Here is a 19,411-nt window from a genome sequence, read left to right on the forward strand (position 1 = left end):
TCTCTGCTCAGCAGGGAGTCTGCTTCCTCCTCTCTCTCTGCCTGACTCTCCATCTACTTGTGATCTCTATCTGTCAAATAAATAAAATCTTTAAAAAAAAAAAAAAAAAGACCCTAACTCGTGGTTCCATTTCCTTCCCAGGAAGCTCCTCAGTTTCTAAGAAGCATGCTGATAGCCTGCTCTTGTTAGCCCAGTCACCAGCACAGAACTGATTTCTTTAGTGCTCTACATTCCTGAGCAGAGGGTGTTGATAGAAAATCTAGAATGGCCTCTGGGTACTGAGGTGAACAAGTGAAAGAGGCGTGCCCTGCCACCTAGTGGTGGGAGAAGGCATGGTCCTCACTGCTGTCTGCGGGAGAGAAGACCGGGAGAAGAGGTTGTCTTGGAAAAACCACATGCCTCCAACTGGTGGTAGACCATCCTCTCCTAGACACCAGGCCACAGACTTGAGGGAGGCCAGGGTCCAGCTTCAAGAGACCCTCTCCCTGTCTTCAGGGAAATCCTAATGCCGGACCCAAAGTCCACTCTGTTAATCAAAGGGATCCAGCTGCATCTGCCTCTTCCAGCACCTGCTTCTTCAATTGACTCATTTTAAAAATAAAATAAAAAAAAAAAAATAGGGTGCCTGGGTGGCTCAGTCCTTAAGCGTCTGCCTTTGGCTCAGGTCATGATCCCAGAGTCCTGGAATCAAGCCCCACATCAGGTTTCCTGCTCATCGGGAAACCTGCTCCTCCCTCTCCCACTTCCCTTGCTTGTGTTCCCTCTCTCGCCGTGTCTCTCTCTGTCAAATGAATAAATAAAATCTTAAAAAATATAGATTATTAAAAAAATAAAAGACTTAACCTATTCAGCAGTTACTGGGCTCTCCCCAATCCCTGATGTCACCATACCATAACAGATGTAAACAATGTGTTTTTCAAGGAGCACAGCATCCATTGCAGGACAAGGAAACGAGGCAAGGAAACAGTGGTCAGCCTTGGCTGTGGGAACAGATGCTATACGTCCATGGCATCAGGCTTTTGGGGTCCTGAATGAAAGAACAGGCCCCTCTCCTGTTCCCAAGACAATGTGCATATGCACACTCCTGCATACAATTTCAGGGGTCCTCAGACCTGAGGTGCACTGTGTACCACCTTCCACCACCCCTAGGCTGCAAGGTGCCTATGCCCCTGAAGGGGCTGAGAGAAGCACAAGTCCAGCTTGAAGGCCCAAGGAAGGGGGAATTCTTGCACCCGAGCGAGTAGGATGGACACGTGCAGTAAGCTAGTCCCTCCTTTCAGGTAGATCAGAGAGGGTAGAGGTCGGCTGACTGCTGCCCACCCCCGCTCTCCGCTAGGTCTAAAGAGCGCTTGACTCTAAACGGGCCAATGGGTGGACAGAGACAACAGGGCACATAAACACGAACGGCACACAGATACATCAAAACTATACACACACCCATACGCTAGGATACACAGGTATGTACGAAGACACAGACGAAAAACCAAACAGATGTAAAACACAAAGGCAGACCCAGCTACATCCAGCCACCGAACCAATCGACCTAAACACGTAGATTAAAGGGATCTAAGTCCGTACGTACACCCTAGAGCGTAAACCCGAGGTCCTCGGACACACACATCGGGGGCGGGGCCGGAGAGGGGCGGGCCTCCCAGGTCGAGGCGGGGTCAAGGGTCATAAGGCGGAGGCGCGCCCAAGATGGCGGCCTCCATGTGCGACGTGTTCTCTTTCTGCGTGGGCGTGGCAGGTAGGGCCCGGGTCGCCGTGGAAGTCCGCTTCGTAAGCAGCGCTAAGGTGAGGACAAGGCGGACTCTCCGGGAGCCCCCTACCCTCTCCGACCTTGGAGACAGCCCCACGGGATCCAGGGCCCGGAGCAGAAGCTCCTCTGCCGCTCGGACTCTGCGGCTCCGTCCCTACTAGCGGCCCGGGGGTTCCCTGTCTGTCCCCGCGCGCAGGCTTCCGGGGAGGTCACGCGGTGGACCCGGGGCTCCGAAGTCTCCGTGCGCGCGCGCCCCCTTCCCGCGGGACCCGGTGCGCCAGCCCGGGGCTCTGCTCCTGTAGCTCCGGGCGGGGCCGAGGCGGGTGGCGCCGGGCTTTTCCGGCCAGGCTAGTGGGGGGACTTCGCTGCTGAGCCCCAGGTACGGTGGGCGGGGATATGCTGAGCAGAGGAAATTTAGGTATAAAAAAGCGTGGGTCCTCAGGGAACTTTCTGAGTGAGATTTGGAAATGGGTGTGGAGGGAGGCCAAGACCCTTCACGAAAGGCCTTGGAATGCTAAGGAATTTGGAAACTGAGCTCTAAACCCGTGGCCCGTTTGAAGCGTTTTGACAGAGAAATGCCATGATTTTGTTATGTTATTGTGTTTCAAAAGTTACTTGTAGAAAAATGCATGTGAGGAAAGAGAAGGCAAAAATCACTCATAATCCTATGCTTGTGCAAATATGTGGATATTAAAATTATAATTTTTGCAATCACTTTTTGATGCAGTAGTGAATCAACATCAATAAACCTGTTTCTAAATAGGTCAACCAACTACTTATTTATGGACTTTTATATTTTATTTTATTTTTCATCCTGAGGTCCGAAGCCTTGCAGCTCAATTTCTGTGCACACATCCTTTTGTTCTCCCTAGCAGAGTATTTTCTTTCCAAATTAACTTTGACGTATGATATGTGCAAAATGGTATGGCTTTGTTTTCATTTACATTTCTTTGTTTACTGAGGAGGTTGAATAATTTATCATGTGTAATGGCTATGTGTATCCCCAGTCCCTACCCAAGATGTCAGCCTTCTCTAGTCATCTACCTTCTGCTCTTCAGAGCCCAACCTTCCATTGACTTCTTCCCACTCCAGATGCACCTGGAGCGTTCCTCTCCTTCCGTGATAAAGCAGCTCCCCTATATTCTTGACCTCCTCAGCCGCTCACATCTCTGTCTGCACACAGGCCTCTGGTGTTCTTGATCAGCTCATAGTTTGATGGTGTCCAGGTTCCATCACTCCTAGCACACGGAGATAGTCACCTTCACCTTCACTGCACAGCCTCTCTCTCATCCCCTCCTCTCTTCCGTTCTTCCTCTAACATCATCACATCAGCCACTCTACTTGCCCAGTTGTCCTGTCCTAGCCTTCTATCAAACCCCACCTCTGGAAGAATGTGTTGGCCAGCCTCTCCATGCCCACATCTGATCTGCAGCTGGAGAAAATCACATACCCACTTAGACATGGTGACAAGATAGATTATCCCAGGCTTTTTGCATCTGTACTCATCAAGTGAGATTGCTTATGAGGTTTTTTTCTTTGTGCTCTCTTCCTCCAGTTACTGCATCAGAGTTACACTTGTTTTTTGGTAAAATGGAGATGCTTTCCATTTTTTCCTCTGTTACTTAGTAGTTTAAATAGCATGAGAATTACTTATTCTTTGGCTTGAGAGAGGTGGCTCATGAACCATATGGACTAGGGGCCTCACATGGGGGTTGTTTTTTTACTATTTTCTCTGTTGCTTCTCTGGATATTGGCAGGAGCGAGCTTTCAAAAATTTAGCAACTACTCTGCCAGGGACAGGACCAATCAGAACATGATAGTGTCTGACCAAAGAGGATGGATACCAACCAGAATGCTGTACAGGTGCAGGTCAGCCAGATATTGACACTGCTTCTTTGTCTAGGCTTTCTTCCTTTCGTTTTTTGTTTGTTTGTTTGTTTGTTTGTTTTTTAAGATTTTATTTATTTGTCAGAGAAATAGTTAGAGAGCACAAGCAGGGGGAGCATGAGCCAGAGGTAACATTAGGCAGAGCAGGGAGCAGGCTGCCCTCCCCAAGCAAGGAGCTCCACGTGGGACCCTGGGATCATGACCCTAGCCAAAGGCAAATACCCAACCAACTGAGCCACCCAGGTGTCCCTAGGCTTTCTTCCTTTTGAATTCGGTTCTGGTAATTTCTATGTTCCTAGAATATTACCCATGTAGTAAAGCTTTTAAAATTTACAGTCTTTTTCCTAAAACTTAACTTTTCAAATTAGAGCCATCTTTGCAAGTTTCTGGCCCTCTCATTCAGGCTCACTTCTCTCCAAGCCTCTTGGTAATATTAATGAAAGCTGCTTTTCTTAAAACACTGTTTTATGTTTGGGGGATGAACGGTTTCATAAAGAAACCAGCTCCGATTCTGTTCTCATTGTTTTGATTACTAAATACTTTCTGCATTGGGCCTTCAGAAAGAGAGAGAAAGACATCGTTATTTACCCAGTGTTGAGATTTGAGATTGTCAACGATAATGTGGGTCTGTGTTCATCTCCCTTTGTCCCATAGAGGAAGACCATCTTTTCATTTTGCTAGATTGGGTCCGGCCCTGAAAGGCTTGAAGGTGGGGTTCCAAGAAGACAACCAAGGATGCATCAACGGCTTTAGCCAGAGGTTTCATGCTAGCTGTCCCACTCTGCTGTTAGAGCTACCCAAGTTGTTCAGGGTTGTGATCTGTAGCTCATGGGTTGCTCAGAGCCATCCTGGTCTACACATCCCTGCTCCTCTGAGTTTGGGAGGTGCTGCTTTCTAGCCACAGTGCCAGTGCTAGAAGTAAACGGGGAGCTACCTGAGAGGCCACATGATGGGACATTTACTGCTGTATCAGTCCGTCGGTTCTTGCCTTCCTCTTCCTTCCCTCCTTCCCTTTCTCTCTCTCTCTCTCCCTTTCTTTCTTTCTTACTTTCTCTTTTGGTGACAGTTCAGTGCAGTTCAGGGCGGCACCCTTCTTCTCTAAGTGAACGGTGGGAGTAAGTGCCCCACAGGGCCAGTAACTGCCTGGGTCCCAAAGCCGTTTTCTGTGTCCCTCTGCATCTCCTTCATGTCTTACGTGATGTGCACAGTGCTTTAGACCAGAGTTCCAGACTTTAACGTGCACACTAATCACCTGGGCATCCTGTTAAAATGCATATTCTCATTCAGCAAGTCTTTTGGAGGGGGTTGAGATTCTGCATTTCTAACAGTCTCCCAGATGACGCCATGCTGCCTGTCACGTCACTTTGAGTAGTAAGGAGCTAAAGCTCATAAGGTACATTCACCTGGGCTGAGGTGTGTCATGGAAACTACCTGGTAGGTAGTACGATAATACCTTTCATATACAAAACAGATGCAAAGAAATGAAGCAGTTGGCTCATTTCACAGCAGGTGGTATTAGGGCTCGGAATCATCATTCCTTTCAGTATAACACTGAGAACTGGTTGGGTCCTATGAGTGTCCCATGGACCAGAGAAATGCAGCACATTCTCCCCCAAACTAGGGCTCCCTCTTCTGTGGCATAGGAGTCCTCTGCAGCTCTGAGCAGCAGCATCACTGCCAGGGTCCTGGAGGGCCACATGGGTGACACCAAGAAGATTGTCCTGTCATTACCAGCTCCTGGTACAGGAGCCTCAGTGCGCTTCCAGCCATTCCAGAAATTCTCCTCCTCTGGCTGACATGGTGGCACCCTCCCCATCCTAGTCCTTCTGCTCTGACCAGGCTGAAAGAAGTGGGACTGAAAGTAGGTCAGAGCTGCATTTCCAGAGGAGGTAGTTATGGAGGGCGCTGACCATGCTCCGTGAACCCTCCCAAGGCAGAGAGGCCTCTCCTGAGAGGAGGGTGTGTGGGAGGTGATGCTGGGCAGCCCTCCGGGAACCCTTGGAGCTAGGTCTTCTCTCTCCCTATGATCATCCTATTCCTTCTCTCCCTGGTAGGGTAAGGGGCTGTTTGCCACACAACTGATCCGGAAGGGGGAGACCATCTTTGTTGAACGGCCTCTGGTGGCCGCACAGTTTCTCTGGAATGCACTTTATCGCTACCGAGGTGAGCACATCTCATCCACTCCTCGTGGCTGCTGGGCCCAGCTGCCTTTGTGCATGGAAGACAGCTACGTTAGCTGATGTCTCTGGGACGTCAGGCGTTGGGAGAGAAGTTCATCTTCCCTTGGAGAGCCATGCCTGAGAACCATGCTTGTCTCTAGCTTCAGGGCATTTGGGACTGGGGGTGAGCGGTGGAGGGGCTCTTCCAGCCTGCTCCCTGTTGGGGGTGGGGAGGACTGTTGCTCAGGTGGAACTCAGTCTGAGTCAGAGTATAAGGGCCTGGGTGTCATGCTGAAGGTCTCTGTGCTAACGTGCCTCCCTGCACCAAGAGGAGGCCACAGGCCCTTTGATCAAAACAGGTGGAGTTAGGCATCAGAAGCAGGTAGGATGCCCTTAGCTTTTCCAGCCACGTGCTTTCTTTACACTTTTCTTAGGCTAGAGACAAACATGAAAGGAGGGTCAGCTGGCTGCCGAATGTGGGGAAAGCACAGTCTGGGGGATAGGAGAGAAGCTCCACAGATTAAGTCACATTGGGAAGGGCAGAGTGCCTGACAGGAGGGGTGGGACTCCAGAGAGGGAAGAAAACCAGTCTGCCCTGGAATGCATGTGAAAGCATTCACTCGTTCTGTTCTGTAATACAGTCATTCATTTACTTACTTCCCAAATGTTTGCTGAGCACCTGCCGTGTGCCAGCCACTATTGTTAGCCCTAGGGATACTGCTGTGAACGAGACAGAACATGGCCCCTGGTATAAAGACGCGCGCGTTTTCCTGTGTGGCTCTTTTCCTCAGCCTGTGACCACTGCCTTCGGGCACTGGAGAAGGCGGAGGAGAATGCTCAGAGGCTGACAGGAAAGCCAGGCCAGGTTCTGCCTCACCCCGAGCTGTGTGCCGTGCGCAAGGACCTCCACCAGAACTGTCCGCACTGTCAGGTAAGCAGCCCCCGGAATTGCACCTGGGGGTGGGGGAGAGGCCTTAGCTGCAGTCCTCTGCGAGGAGATAGGAATGACAACAGACCTGCTGAGGGCCCCAGCGAGCCATGATGGAGGGGAAGAGCGTCAGAAGGCTCCATTCCTGTTCCAGCTTTGTCCTCCCTGTCCCAGTCCCACCGTCTAGAAAATAGAAAATGGGAACTTGCCCTCTTCCCAGCAGCCTAGCAGGGGCTCTTCCCTCTGTCTGAAAGCTCCCTCCTTCCCATTGTTTTACAAGCCTGGGTGCCCCTCTCACATGCTCCGGGTCTCCGTGTGCTTTCGGCCCTCGTGATGCCACTGAGCTACTGCTCAGGCTGCTCGGAGAAGTTAGCGGAGGCGAGTAGCATGGAGGGCTATCTGCGCCTCACCCCGTGGCCAGATCCTGGGGTGCTGACGTCGCCCCACTCCACCAGGTGATGTACTGCAGTGCAGAATGTCGGCTGGCGGCTGCTGAGCAGTATCATCAGGTCCTGTGCCCAGGGCCCTCCCAGGATGACCCCCTGCACCCTCTCAATAAGCTGCAGGAAGCCTGGAGGTAGGTAGCACTTCATCTCTTCCCCCTTTTATCTTCCCTCTTTGCCTGAGATGAGCAGATATAGTCATCTTTCTTAAACTTACCATCCCCCAGGTTTTTCCTCCATCTCGGGGTTAAACTGAGGTCACATCACCTTCCATGTGACCCCCCAGTCCCACTGTCCTCAGCATTTTACACACTCCCAGGAAGAGCCCCATGGTGCCCATAGAGATGTGAAGTCCTGCCCACGTCTTTGCCGGTGACTTCCTCTCTTTGGTTATAAATGGAGTCGGCAGGAAGGATTCTCTGTGGCAGTTAGCCTGGACTTCCCTGCACGCAGCTACCGCGGAGGGAATTTCAGGCCATATCCTTTTCTTTCTCCCCAGGAGTGTTCACTACCCCCCTGAGACGGCAAGCATCATGTTGATGGCCCGGATGGTGGCCACGGTGAAGCAGGTGAGCCCACCCAGCCCTCCCAGGGCAGCCAGTTCTGACCTCGTTTGCCTCTTGGCCTCAATCACCACCCCCGCAACCTCGAGACCCTGCCTTGGATGCAGAGCTCCGCCTGGGCTGTGGAAACATCAGGAGCAGCTACCTACAGCTCCGGCAAGAGACTCTGATCTGGGAGAGGGCGTCCTGTGCGGCAGCAGGTCACACACTCAGCTTCTAGGCGCCACTTTCTCAAGATCGTGCCTTACGTGTCAAGTGAGAGGAGCCACTCCAACCCCTTCTGCTAACACTGAAGCTTCTCAGCCTCATCATCCTGTTTCTTCAAGTGGTGTTGAACCGGCTAGCCTGGCCCAGCTGGGGAGAAGGTTGGGTGTGGGTGTGGCACGGAGGAAGTCCCCAGGCCGAGAAGGGTCTACAGAGAACCTCCTGTGTGCTGGTGTTTCCCTAGTGGCAGGGGCCTCAGAGTCACAGGCTACCCTCCCGCCTGGGCACAAGCAGCAGCAAGGAGGCAGGCATCCTGGAGTCCACATATGCACATGCATACACACACGGGCATAGTGAATGTGACTCTGAAGTATATTTGTTCACTGCAGGCCAAGGATAAAGATCGTTGGATCAGGCTCTTCTCCCAGTTCTGTAATAAAACAGCCAACGAGGAGGAGGAAATTGTCCACAAACTCCTGGGGGACAAATTCAAGGTCAGTCTTCTCCTGAGATCCCCCCACCCGCAACAGCCTTGGATGGTTCTGTGGCTGTCTGATGGGAGCTCCACATTTGGTCCCTTCCCAGCCCCAGGAAGAGGTTAGAACCTGGGGCCAAAAATCTATTTGGAGGGCCTATATTCCTGCTACTATTTCACCTTGTGACCTAACACAGACCAAGAGTTGAAAGGGGGGTGATGACAGAGGAAGGAGGGGTTGGGTGCCCTGACAAAGTAAGGCAGAATCTCATGACAGGATAGCAGTGGGCAAGTCAGTTATAATGGAAAACAGAGGGTTGGGGGTCCACAGAGTGAGGGAGCAGCGTGAAACAGGAGGATTTTAGCTGCCGATGTGCTGAGTACTTATTCCCACCCAAAGATTACACATTCTCACCGAGGACAGCCAACTTCCATGCAGGAGCTCCCTAAAGGTACAGGCAGGGCTTAAAGGGAGCTGGGGGGGCCTCCATTCATTCTGAGGAGAGGAGATAGGGAGTCAGGCTGGGCCAGAGACTAGGTTAGGGAGCCTGGAAGATGACAGTGAGGACAGACTTTCCAAGCCACGTTGCCTCAGCCCTCCTGGTACAATCGCTGTAGGATAGGGAGGAATTTGGGGTTCGCCCCCCTAAGTTGGAACAATTCACCAGACTGCCAAAGTTCTTTACAAGTAAAGACTCTGTGGGCTTCCTTTGCCTTTAGGGAAAGCTCTTCCATGAGCTGGCCCTTTTTTCCTTCCCTCTCCTGGTCTTCTGGGGCCTGTCTGGGTGCTCATGGCAAATCCCCAGGGATGCACATCTCTCCCTGCTTCTCCCAAACCAGGGCCAGCTGGAACTTCTACGGAGACTCTTCACAGAGGCCCTCTATGAGGAGGCGCTCAGCCAGGTGAGCGCGGGCGGGGGGGCGGGGCGGGGAACCAATGGCTCTTTACTCATTCCAGCTCTCCGGGAGCAACCGGGTCAGCACCTCCTACTCGGAGAGCTAAGCCAGAGCTGACCTGGTATGAAGTTGGGATGGGACTGACTCAGAGAAGACTTCCTGAATAGAGAGTTGTGTCAGGAAGAAAAGCGAGTGGCTGGAACCTGAGCATTCATTTTTCTTCTCCCCACAGTGGTTTACTCCAGATGGATTCCGGTCTCTCTTTGCTCTTGTTGGGACCAATGGCCAAGGAATTGGGACCAGGTTAGGAGAGAACATTCCAAAGCTATTGAACTTGTCCCTTAGGGCTGGAAGGTAGCACACCTCCTTTCAGGATTAGGATGGGGTAAAGTATGATTCTGTGGCCGGAGAGCGGGACTGGAGGCAGTGGTGGGAGTCAGAAGACTGAGGTGTTAGAATTTGCTCTTGGGAGCCTTGGTCTTTTGGGGAAGATGGGCCCCTGCCCTGGAGAAGGAAGTGGGCTTAACTTGCCTAGAGGTGGAGAGCCCTGTGAGCTGGGCCTGCTCCTCTCCAACCGTGGATGCCTGGGACCCCCCAGCTCCCTGAGCCAGTGGGTCCATGCCTGTGATGCTCTGGAGCTGAAGCCTCAGGACCGAGAGCAGCTGGACGCCTTCATTGACCAGCTGTACAAGGACATCGAGGCAGGTTGGTGAGATGGAGCCTTGGTCTCACCCAACCTCAGATGCCCCCCAGTCAGACACATAGCCTTCTGAGGGAGTTCTGACCGAATAGTTGGGGAAGATAACCCCTGTGTGCCTATGGGAAGCTTCAGATCCATCCGTAGGACACATAGATAAGCCATGACTCTGAGATCCATACAGAGGCTCGATGCTGGGGGTGGGGGGTGCTGGACAAGTGTGGTGATACCATTTACAGAAAAGCTCATGTCTCCAAGAAGCAAGTTCAGATGAACTGGTAGTAGCCAAGTGGTAAGACAGTAGAGCCAGTGCCTGTCCTTACAAGCCTAGTTTCATTCCCCCCAGTAAAATGGGTAGAATAACATCTGCATATTACTGTCTTACAGCCACTGGCGAGTTTCTTAACTGTGAAGGATCTGGCCTCTTTGTGCTTCAGAGCTGCTGTGAGTCCTGGCATTGAGGAGGGGTGGCCCTGGTGGGCTGGTGGAGAGGAGTCTGAGAGCAGGATTAGGTCTGAGTTTCTTTGGGGATTCTCCTGGGCCTTTTTGTTCCATCATTTTCTCATTCATTCATACACTGGACTTAATATATGTGTATATATAAAACCTTCCAGTGGGCCAGGCCCTGTGCTAAGGCAGGATGCAAGAGTTCTGATTCTTGCAAACAGAAGACTCGGTTTCGCACCGCCACTGCCCTGCCGGGTTTCGGGTCGGGGGGAAGTGTTGTAAGAGCCTGGGAGGTCCTCAGGCTCCTGGGAGGGAGCTCAGGCTGGAAGCTGAGGCTCAATAGCCCCAGACAGAGAGGGGCAAAGCCAGCTCACAGAATTGTCTTTTCCAGATCTCACCCTCTCCCCCTGGGTTTCCTCACTGTGAGCACCCCCTCCCAGGACGTGGGCCACTCTGCCCCCCAGACTAGGCTTGCAGAGGGTCTGGTTCAGCTGTTCCCAGACGCCCAGTAGCAGACAGGACTGAGTTAAGGGGTCCGGCCTGGGCAGGTGTTCCTTTCACAGCCCTGTCCCTCCCTGTGCAGGATACTGGAAACAACTGAGAATCAAGCTGCCCAGTGCTGAGGACAGCAGGGGCAGCGACGGCAGGTGGGAGGCGGTGGGAAGTGGGAGTGCATTTGTGCCTGTGCTCTGGGGTCTTCAGGAAAGAGCACTGGACAGGGAGTTGGGAAACTTGGGTGCCAAGACCTGCACAGCTGTAGCAGCGATGAGAAAACAAGGAAGGATGGGAGCTCTGCCAGGCTGTTATTTTTGTTAGTCAGCAGTCCTTATGACTTGCCTCTCATGACCCAGGTAACCACAGCTGTGTCCCCAATGCAGAGACCTCCTTCCCAGAAAACAACTTCCTTTTGCATGTCACTGCCTTGGAGGATATCAAGCCAGGAGAGGTGAGGGGGCTGGGAGCTGTAGGGCAGGGGCTGGGGGGTGGGGGAGCAGTGGGCCTTGCAAGTTTCCCCTTGGTACTGGGAGCAACAGTGGCTAGAGCCCCAAGTTCAGGCTGTTTGGTTGAGTCCCCACATGCCCCAGGGCGGGAGTCTTTTTACCCATGATTATGCTCTAACCCCACCCTACCCCCCAATTCTTCAAAAAATAACCAGAAAGCCTCAGAGCAGTGACTGAGACGTAACTAGATGCCCAGCTTCTTCCTAGCCACCTTTTGGTCAACAAATGCACAGCTTCTAAGAAAGCCAGATATGACTCTTCGTGGCTTGGGCTGTGGGGGTATGTGTGCGCTTGGGGGCTGTTAGTACAGTGCATGGAGCCTGGCTGAGTCTTCTTCCAGAGCAGGTGGCACTGTGTCAAGATTACTTCTGACCCCAGCCACAGACCATGGCCACTGAGTGCCCATAGCCGTGGCCTGAGGCCAACCACAGTCCCCTCTCTTCGGCCAGTGGTTGGGGAGGCCCCAAGCCCATCTAAGAGAGAGCAGCTGTCTGACCCCTCCTCTTCTCTGCCCTCCAGGAAATCTGTATCAGCTACTTAGACTGCTGTCAGCGGGAGCGCAGCCGCCACAGCCGCCACAAGATCCTCAGGTGTCAGCTGGGGATGTGGTGGGTGGCCAGGCTCCGGGAGGCTCTGTCCTGGTGGCCGCCCGACTGCACCCTCACCACCCTCCCCCCATCCCCTGCAGAGAGAACTATCTGTTTGTCTGTTCCTGCCCCAAATGCCTGGCAGAGGCTGATGAACCCAACGTGACCTCGGAGGAGGAGGAAGAGGAAGAGGAGGAGGAAGGAGAGCCAGAAGATGCGGAGCTAGGCGATGAGATGACTGATGTGTGACATCACCCTGCCTGGAAGGGGCCCTACCCCAGACCCTGCAGGAAAAGGGGGCCTTCCCCCAGAGGGGAGGCTGGGAAGGAGCTCCCCACTCTCCTTGCCTGCTATCTTTCCACTCCACCCCCCGCCCGTTCCAGCTCTGTTTCTGCCAGAGGGTAGGACAGAGGCCGGACCCTAGGCCCTAGGCACTCACCTCCCACCAGACCTCATGCCCTGGACACTGCTGCTGAGGGGCTCAGGCTCTGCGCTGTCACTGAGCCTCTCAGAACTGTCCCCGCACAACACACACACACACACACACGCGCGCGCGCGCGCGCACACATGCACACACTCTCCAGGTGTAGCAGCTGCAGCCAAGGTCAGGCCGTAACAGTGTCTCTTGCCCCCGGCCCCGCTTACCTGTCCACCTGAGGCTTCACCCCTTTCAACCTGCTACAGAGGGGGTAACAAAGTGGCCATCTGAGGACGGCCTGACTGCACTGAAGTGACAGGAGAGGGGTTGAGCTGCCTCCACCTTCTTCCCCACCTCCCACTGTTAAAGCTGCTAAGGCAATTGCCTCCTGCTAGCACTGCTGGGAGAGGCAGGAAGGAGCAGCCTGGCCTCCAGAGCATCTCCCCTGAGGCTTTGTGCCCTGGACACTGGACCAAGGGGATACTTCCTTCTGCCCACCTCCTCACGTCCTTATTTGGACTTCTGGGGGAGTGGAGATTAACCCCTTCCCCAGACTCCGGAATCTCTGTACCTTGTGCCTTGCTTCTCAGGCCCTGGCACAGTGGCTGGCCACATGGGGTATGCAGGAGGCCTCTGCCTCCCTCAGGAGGGGATCCTCCCTCAGCATGTGGGGGATCATCACCCCTTCCTCACACTCTTTCCCACCGAGGACTCCAGCAGCTTGGCTGACACTGGGGCACGACAGGCCTGTGCTCCTTAATTTTGGATGCCCAAAAGGCTTCCCTGGGACCAGTTTAACATGGGTCAGTGAGGGGCTCTCCTGGCCTTGATCTCTATCTTTGGGGTCTCCAGAGAGGAACATTGAAGTCTTCCAGAAACCTAGAGGAGCTGGGCTAGATATTCTGACTTAAGCCCTGCCTGTGTCACCCTCCCATCTCCCCCCAGTTAGCACCACCCCTCACTCTTGGGTTGGATGCTCTGAGAATTACAGACCATCACTTGCAATTTCTTTGCCTGCCTACCTTCCTGGCGGGCCTGCCACCACCCCTGCTGAGGGATCTCTGAGAGGGCAGGTGCCCACCCCATAGGCTGTCCTAGATCATGAGTCAGGTGGTGCCCCACCTGTGTGGCCTCTTGGGCTCTTACTCCTTCATAGCAGCCAGCACCCCCCTCCCGCCCCTGCCTGCCCACTGTTTCCAATAAAGTGTGAGTGGTGACAGGCCTCTGCAGGAATGCTTTGTGGAGAATGACTTGACAAGCTGCCTGGGGCCCATAGCAGTCACTGAGGTGGTGCAGAGGCACGCAATGTAGACCAGGTGATGGCAGAGAGGGGAGCCACAGCTCCTCAGCTTGAGCTCCTCTCTGCACTGTCTGCCCACGCTCTGCTTTACACGTTTCCAAATGCCAATAGCCCAGGTCTTCTGTGGTCTAGTGTGGATCCCCAGGACCAGGTTATCACAGGAGTCTTCTCAGGGGACTGACCTATGGCTTCCTGAGTTCTTGAGCAGGAAGCAGGCTTTATCAGGATCCAAGGTTGGTGGTAGCCTAAGCACAGGTCCTGAAGGACCTTGGTTAAGTCATTTACCCTCTGGGGGACTCAGTTTCCTACCCCTCAAAATAAGGGCGTGGGACCAGATGAGTAGGAAGGCCCCTCCCGCCCATGTGCTCTTACTCTAGGACACAGTTGCAACCCTGATGAGAGGCTTTATTGCTAAAAAGTCAGTGAGGGTTTATTAATTCCTCAAACAAAAGCTCCTAGAACCACTCCAGCAAGTGCTGTGAAGCACACTGAGGAGACCCTGGCAAGGGAAGGCTGGAGCCAGGTGGGATGTGACAGGTCACAGGTGGCTCTTGGGCCACTTGGCTTTAGCCCCTTTTGTTCCAGATTCTAGCCAAGAAGTTCTGGGGCCTGACTCTTCCCATAGCATGAGATGTTTGGGGGCCCTGAGGAAGGGAAGGCCAGTGGCGTGGCTTTTAGCATAGCCAAGGCCCAAGCCTTTTTCCTCTACCCAACTCCACCTGTCCCCAAATCCCAAAGAGCAGAATTCCTGGATTTTCCTTTCCCAGCCCAGAGTTGTTTTAAGGCTGGTTATGTGGGACCAACTCTTCTACCAGAAGGTCCAGGGTGGTTGCAGCAGCTCAAAGGTGGGGATGCTGGTGACATTGACTGGGATGGAAATGATGGCCCATGGCAGCCCATGCTGTTCCAGGGAGCGACGGATCATGTAGCTGGGAGGGCATGAAGAGAGGTGGTGATGGTCACTTTCTCAGCACCCCATCATGCCCCACTGTCCCCATCACTCTGGGAGTTCTAGAGCCCAAGCACTTGGCCCTCCAACTGAGGCTTGCGGGAAAGGACTGGTGATTGCCCTTGACCTCCCCAAGTCATGGCACCCAGCCTGGTGCTGATACAGCCAGAGATAAGGAGCCCTCACCCATCTCGGCCGAGCAGGAAGAGAGCAGGGATGTCAGCTGTGCGCTGGGTACTGTCCTGGATCATCTCCACGTAGAAGCTGTCATTGTCAACCGCATTGTCAGAGATGATCACTGCCCGCCCGCCGTGCTCCTGCACCACTCGGGTCTTGGAGAGGAAGGAGCAGCCCCTGGAAGAGGTGGTGATGAGACCAAAGGAAACACAAGATCCTAACTAGCCCTCCTCCAGACTGTCACTGCAAGGATGAAAGAAGGACCAGCGAGAATTTTTTATAAGTGGCCAAAAGGCACGAATCATCTTAAGACATTTCTTAAAGACCATTCAAAATGTGAATTATTTCAGAGCACCACCACCAACACTGATCTCAGAATCTACCCTATGCCGGGCCCTCCTCTGGTGCCAGCGTCTGTCTGCTCCTTACCCTCTCTCCACCAGAGCGATCTGGTCCTGGATGAAGAAACCGTTGCTGAGCTCCCCGCAGGCCTCTGAAGGTTCTGCAGGGACAAGGTGAATCTGCTCATACCTTGTGTGCTGGAAGACATTTAGATAGGTCAGGGTGAGGAGCCATGCCAGTTCCAAGACCAGGCTGACAGTCCCCTATTGGTTCTTCCCAAAGTGTGAAGGAAACGTGGAGTGGTTTCGGTATGTTGGGCACTGAAGTATTTTTACTAAATTCTCATAAAGGCTTATCTAGTTGTCCCACTCGACCCTGCCTTTCTATGAGATACGTAGGAGAGTTGGTATGGTTTCAGGGGAAGTTTCTACTTCCCCAGAAAGGGGAAGTAACCTGCCTTAAGTCACATAGTGCAGACAAAGCTAGCAGAGCCCTTGGTTTCTCACTATTTCATGTCCCCAAAGAAGACAGCTTGTCCCTGTCTGGTGCTCAAGTCTGTATTACACCCGGGAGGGTAGCTAACCAGAAATCTTTCCTTCCTGCACAGCAGCCCCAGGAGGACAGACCAGGATTCTGCATTCTCCCCTGTCCCAGCACTCAAGTATTGGTTGAAGGGATGAGAGGGTCGCCTTACTTGGTGGGATGGAGATGGAGATAAGATCAGAGACAAAGGGGTCTCCCTGAACTTACAAAGATACCACCAAAGTCCTTGGCAGGTGTGGCTGTGAAGATGTAGCGAATGTCTCCAGGACTCAGCACTTGGAAGTACAAATAATCATGGATGCGTAAGCCTGAAAGATAAAAGAGTACGGGTGAGAAGCCTCCAAAGAGGGGCGCCTGGGTGGCTCAGTGGGTTAAGCCACTGCCTTCGGCTCAGGTCATGATCTCAGGGTCCTGGGATCGAGTCCCGCATCGGGCTCTCTGCTCCACAGGGAGCCTGCTTCCTCCTCTCTCTCTCTGCCTGCCTCTCTGCCTACTTGTAATCTCTCTCTGTCAAATAAAAAAATAAAATCTTTAAAAAAAAAAAAAGAAGCCTCCAAAGAACAAGCTGGTTCAAGTTCAGATCATGGACCCATTGTTCAATGGGGCTGGCTGTAGTCTGGGCTCAGGGGCCCAGCTTTAGCCATGTTGCGTCCTCCTGATGGGTGAGATGGATGGTCTCTGCCCTGATGCAAAGAGAGTAACCCCAAACATATCAGCTGCTGCTGCTGCTGCTGCCGCCACCGCTGCTGCTGCCACCGCTGCTGCTGCACCAGGGGAGCCAGGAAGAGGGAGAGCCTCTGTGTTCTCTCTCGGGATGAATCCATCTTTGCTCTGAAGTGGACATGAGAGTTTCAAGGTGGAACTGTGGTAGCCTGAGTATAAAACGATTCTCACTAAAACTTAAAAGTTGACTCCGGGGCGCCTGGGTGGCTCAGTGGGTTAAGCCGCTGCCTTCGGCTCAGGTCATGATCTCAGGGTCCTGGGATCGAGTCCCGCATCGGGCTCTCTGCTCAGCAGGGAGCCTGCTTCCCTCTCTCTCTCTCTCTGCCTGCCTCTCTCTCCATCTACTTGTGATCTCTCTCTGTCAAATAAATAAATAAAATCTTTAAAAAAAAAAAAAAAGTTGACTCCGGTTCCACTGCCATTCCCCTTGTCCAGCCACTGTCCTTTCTTGTCCTCATGGGTCCAGCTTCTTAACTGGTCTGTCTGCCTCTGTTCTTGCTCTCTATGGTCTATTCCCCCCCAAACAACAGCCATGGGGCTTCTTAAAATATCGTAAAGCAAATACGATGAGGTCACCATGCTTATGGCTCCAGAACCCTTCAACAACTAGCCTTTGTGTTCAAAATAAAATCTAAATCTCAACTGTGGCCTGTAGGGTCCTCTTCCATCTGGCCCTTGGCTGCTACAACCTCATCTACTCCTTCCTGGCCTCCTTTCAGTTTCTTCCCTTCTCTGAGTCTTCTTATAGGCGTTGCCTCTATGTGGGAGGCTTCCTCCCCTTTCCCCACCCCAGCTATGCCTCTTCACCGGGCTCACTCCTACTCATTGGTTAGGTCATAACTGATCTGTCACTTCCTAGAGAAACCTTAAGCCCTGTCATTGCTCTCTCCCCCATGCCCCTCCAAAATGAGCTTTTTCTCCTTTGACACTTTCAACATAATTTGTAATTATACAGTATTCATACTGTTTTGTTTAATGTCTGTCTCCTCCACTAAGGCAAGAACCACAGTTTCAGAGCTTAGTTCAATGCTGTATCCACATTATGTAACAGCGGCTGGGATATGTGGGTGCTCAATAAAGGTTGTTGAAGGAGTGAAGAACTATTTTCAGCTCCATTGCTCTGAGGAAGAGAATTTTCAGAACAACCAGATTTTTCTGGGGTTTGGGATCTTCTCTTCAGCACCAAAGTTTAAAATTTTACCTGGACTTGAATCCCTGGTTCTTCAGCTCAGAGAGATTGAGGAATGTAGAAATGTGGAAGCTGCTTGCCACACGTCAAGTAGTCAGTCAACAGACTATCACACCACTACTGTGTGTCAGGGTTAGGACTGACTGTGGCTTTAGCTATCCTTGTCTCCAGGCCAAATCACAGCCACCAGAGAGAGTTCCACTGGCTTGGCATTGGGCTCGCAGCTTTTACCCCGAGAGTGGGGACTTCCCACCAGATACAGACACATTCCCAAGAAGCCTTCTTTAAACTCCTCCTCCTTCCCACACATATCTTCACCTGGCCTTTGCATCTGCTGATCTGTGTAAATCAAGTGTGGGTACACGTATGTGCTTAAGTGTGTGTAGGGTGTATATGTTTATGTGCTCCTTCAGGAGCAAACAGGTTGTGTGTGTACGTGTGTGCCTGTACATGTGAGCCCACGTGTAAGAATGTATGTCCCTGTATGCTCACATACGTATCTCCAGCTTGTACTATCTCTAGCTGGCCCTTGGTCTTTCTCCCGGTCGCCCCTTCAGCCATCTGGGTCGGCGCTCCTGGGGGCGTGGAGAGGAGTCCTGCTTCGACGTGGGGAGCTGAGGACTCAGAGTCCAGCCTCAGGCCGCGCCCTGCTCAAGTCGCCGGGGGCCAGCACCCACCCAGTCCAGTCGCCTATCCTCAGACCCGCCCTGCCCCGAACTCGCGGGGTCCCCAAGGTGACCCGTGACTCCCGGCCCTACACGCGAGCGAGATAGAGGGCCAGCCCCGCCCCGCAGCGCAGCCCCGCCCGTTGCCGCTCACCGTGGGCCGCGACGCACGCGGGGAGCCAGAGCACGAGACAACACCAGCCCGCGGCGCCGGGGACCATTTCCAGGGCCGGGCCCGGCGCCGCGCTTCCTCCGACCGCCCCACCGCGCTAGCTCGCCGGACTTCAGCCTGACAGCTGCTCCGGCCTCCAGCCCCCAGACCCGCTCTTGCTGCTGGTTGGCGGACGGGAACGAGGCCCACGGCTGATTGGCTCTGATGCCTGTTCGTGTAGCTACACTTTCCGCCTCTGCGCCTTAGCCTACTTCCTATTGGTCGAGTGAAGTGGGGCCGAGGGCTGATTGGCCTAAACTCTTAACAGCAACTGCCACCGTCCCGTCCCCCCCCCCCCCCCCCCCCCCGCCCGCGCCCTAGCATTTCTTAGTTTGGATTCGGCTCCAGGACAGCGCGGGCTGGTGGGCGGGCCGGGGAGGAAAGCCGACTGGAGATGGGCAACTCTCTGGACTCGCTTTAGCCGTCAGTAGGTGCGGACTCGGCCTGATCTTCCATGCGGCCGCCTAGCAAGACGATGATTTGCTTCTCCCAACCGTGCTTTCCTCCTCCTCACCCCCTCTTTGGGAAGGCGTTCGTCTGGCGCTCAGGTGGTCTTCCGCGACCTCCACTCCGCTCGTCCTCTGCCCAGTTCCACCAGTGCCTGCGCGCTCTCTGTCGGTAGGCGCTGGGGACCCGGCTCAGTGATCCCCTCCCTCGAGGAGGCTGTGGCCAGCGCAGAGCCGGAAAACGGGCACTGGGGCCAGGTGCCGGGTGCCCACGTCTGCTTTTCTACCACTTAGCCTACAGCTGTGACCTTGCACAACTTTCATAACCTTTCAGCCTCAGTTCCTCCATCTATAAAATGGGCATGATAATAGTACCAACGCGATAGGATTGGAAGGGTTCA

General features: G+C 53.4%; 2 protein-coding genes across 2 annotated transcripts; one reads left to right on the plus strand and one right to left on the minus strand.

The window, feature by feature from the left end:
• Positions 1-1,657: 1,657 nt before the first annotated feature.
• Positions 1,658-13,688, plus strand: SMYD5 (SMYD family member 5). Its single transcript, XM_032352462.1, has 13 exons — positions 1,658-1,794; positions 5,701-5,809; positions 6,597-6,736; positions 7,189-7,310; positions 7,676-7,745; positions 8,333-8,437; positions 9,259-9,321; positions 9,548-9,618; positions 9,914-10,020; positions 10,400-10,456; positions 11,311-11,405; positions 11,980-12,050; positions 12,149-13,688. The coding sequence occupies exons 1-13, from the start codon at positions 1,699-1,701 to the stop codon at positions 12,294-12,296; spliced, it is 1,254 nt and encodes a 417-aa protein (XP_032208353.1). The 5' UTR covers positions 1,658-1,698; the 3' UTR covers positions 12,297-13,688.
• A 461-nt stretch (positions 13,689-14,149) lies between these two features.
• On the minus strand, positions 14,150-18,690 carry PRADC1 (protease associated domain containing 1). Its single transcript, XM_032352463.1, has 5 exons — positions 18,508-18,690; positions 15,984-16,084; positions 15,321-15,430; positions 14,901-15,068; positions 14,150-14,694 (listed from the first exon to the last, which is right to left on the minus strand). The coding sequence occupies exons 1-5, from the start codon at positions 18,572-18,574 to the stop codon at positions 14,574-14,576; spliced, it is 567 nt and encodes a 188-aa protein (XP_032208354.1). The 5' UTR covers positions 18,575-18,690; the 3' UTR covers positions 14,150-14,573.
• Between the last annotated feature and the right edge of the window lie 721 nt (positions 18,691-19,411).

Source organism: Mustela erminea, chromosome 7, assembly GCF_009829155.1.
Source record: "Mustela erminea isolate mMusErm1 chromosome 7, mMusErm1.Pri, whole genome shotgun sequence".
NCBI classification, from domain to species: Eukaryota; Metazoa; Chordata; class Mammalia; order Carnivora; family Mustelidae; genus Mustela; species Mustela erminea.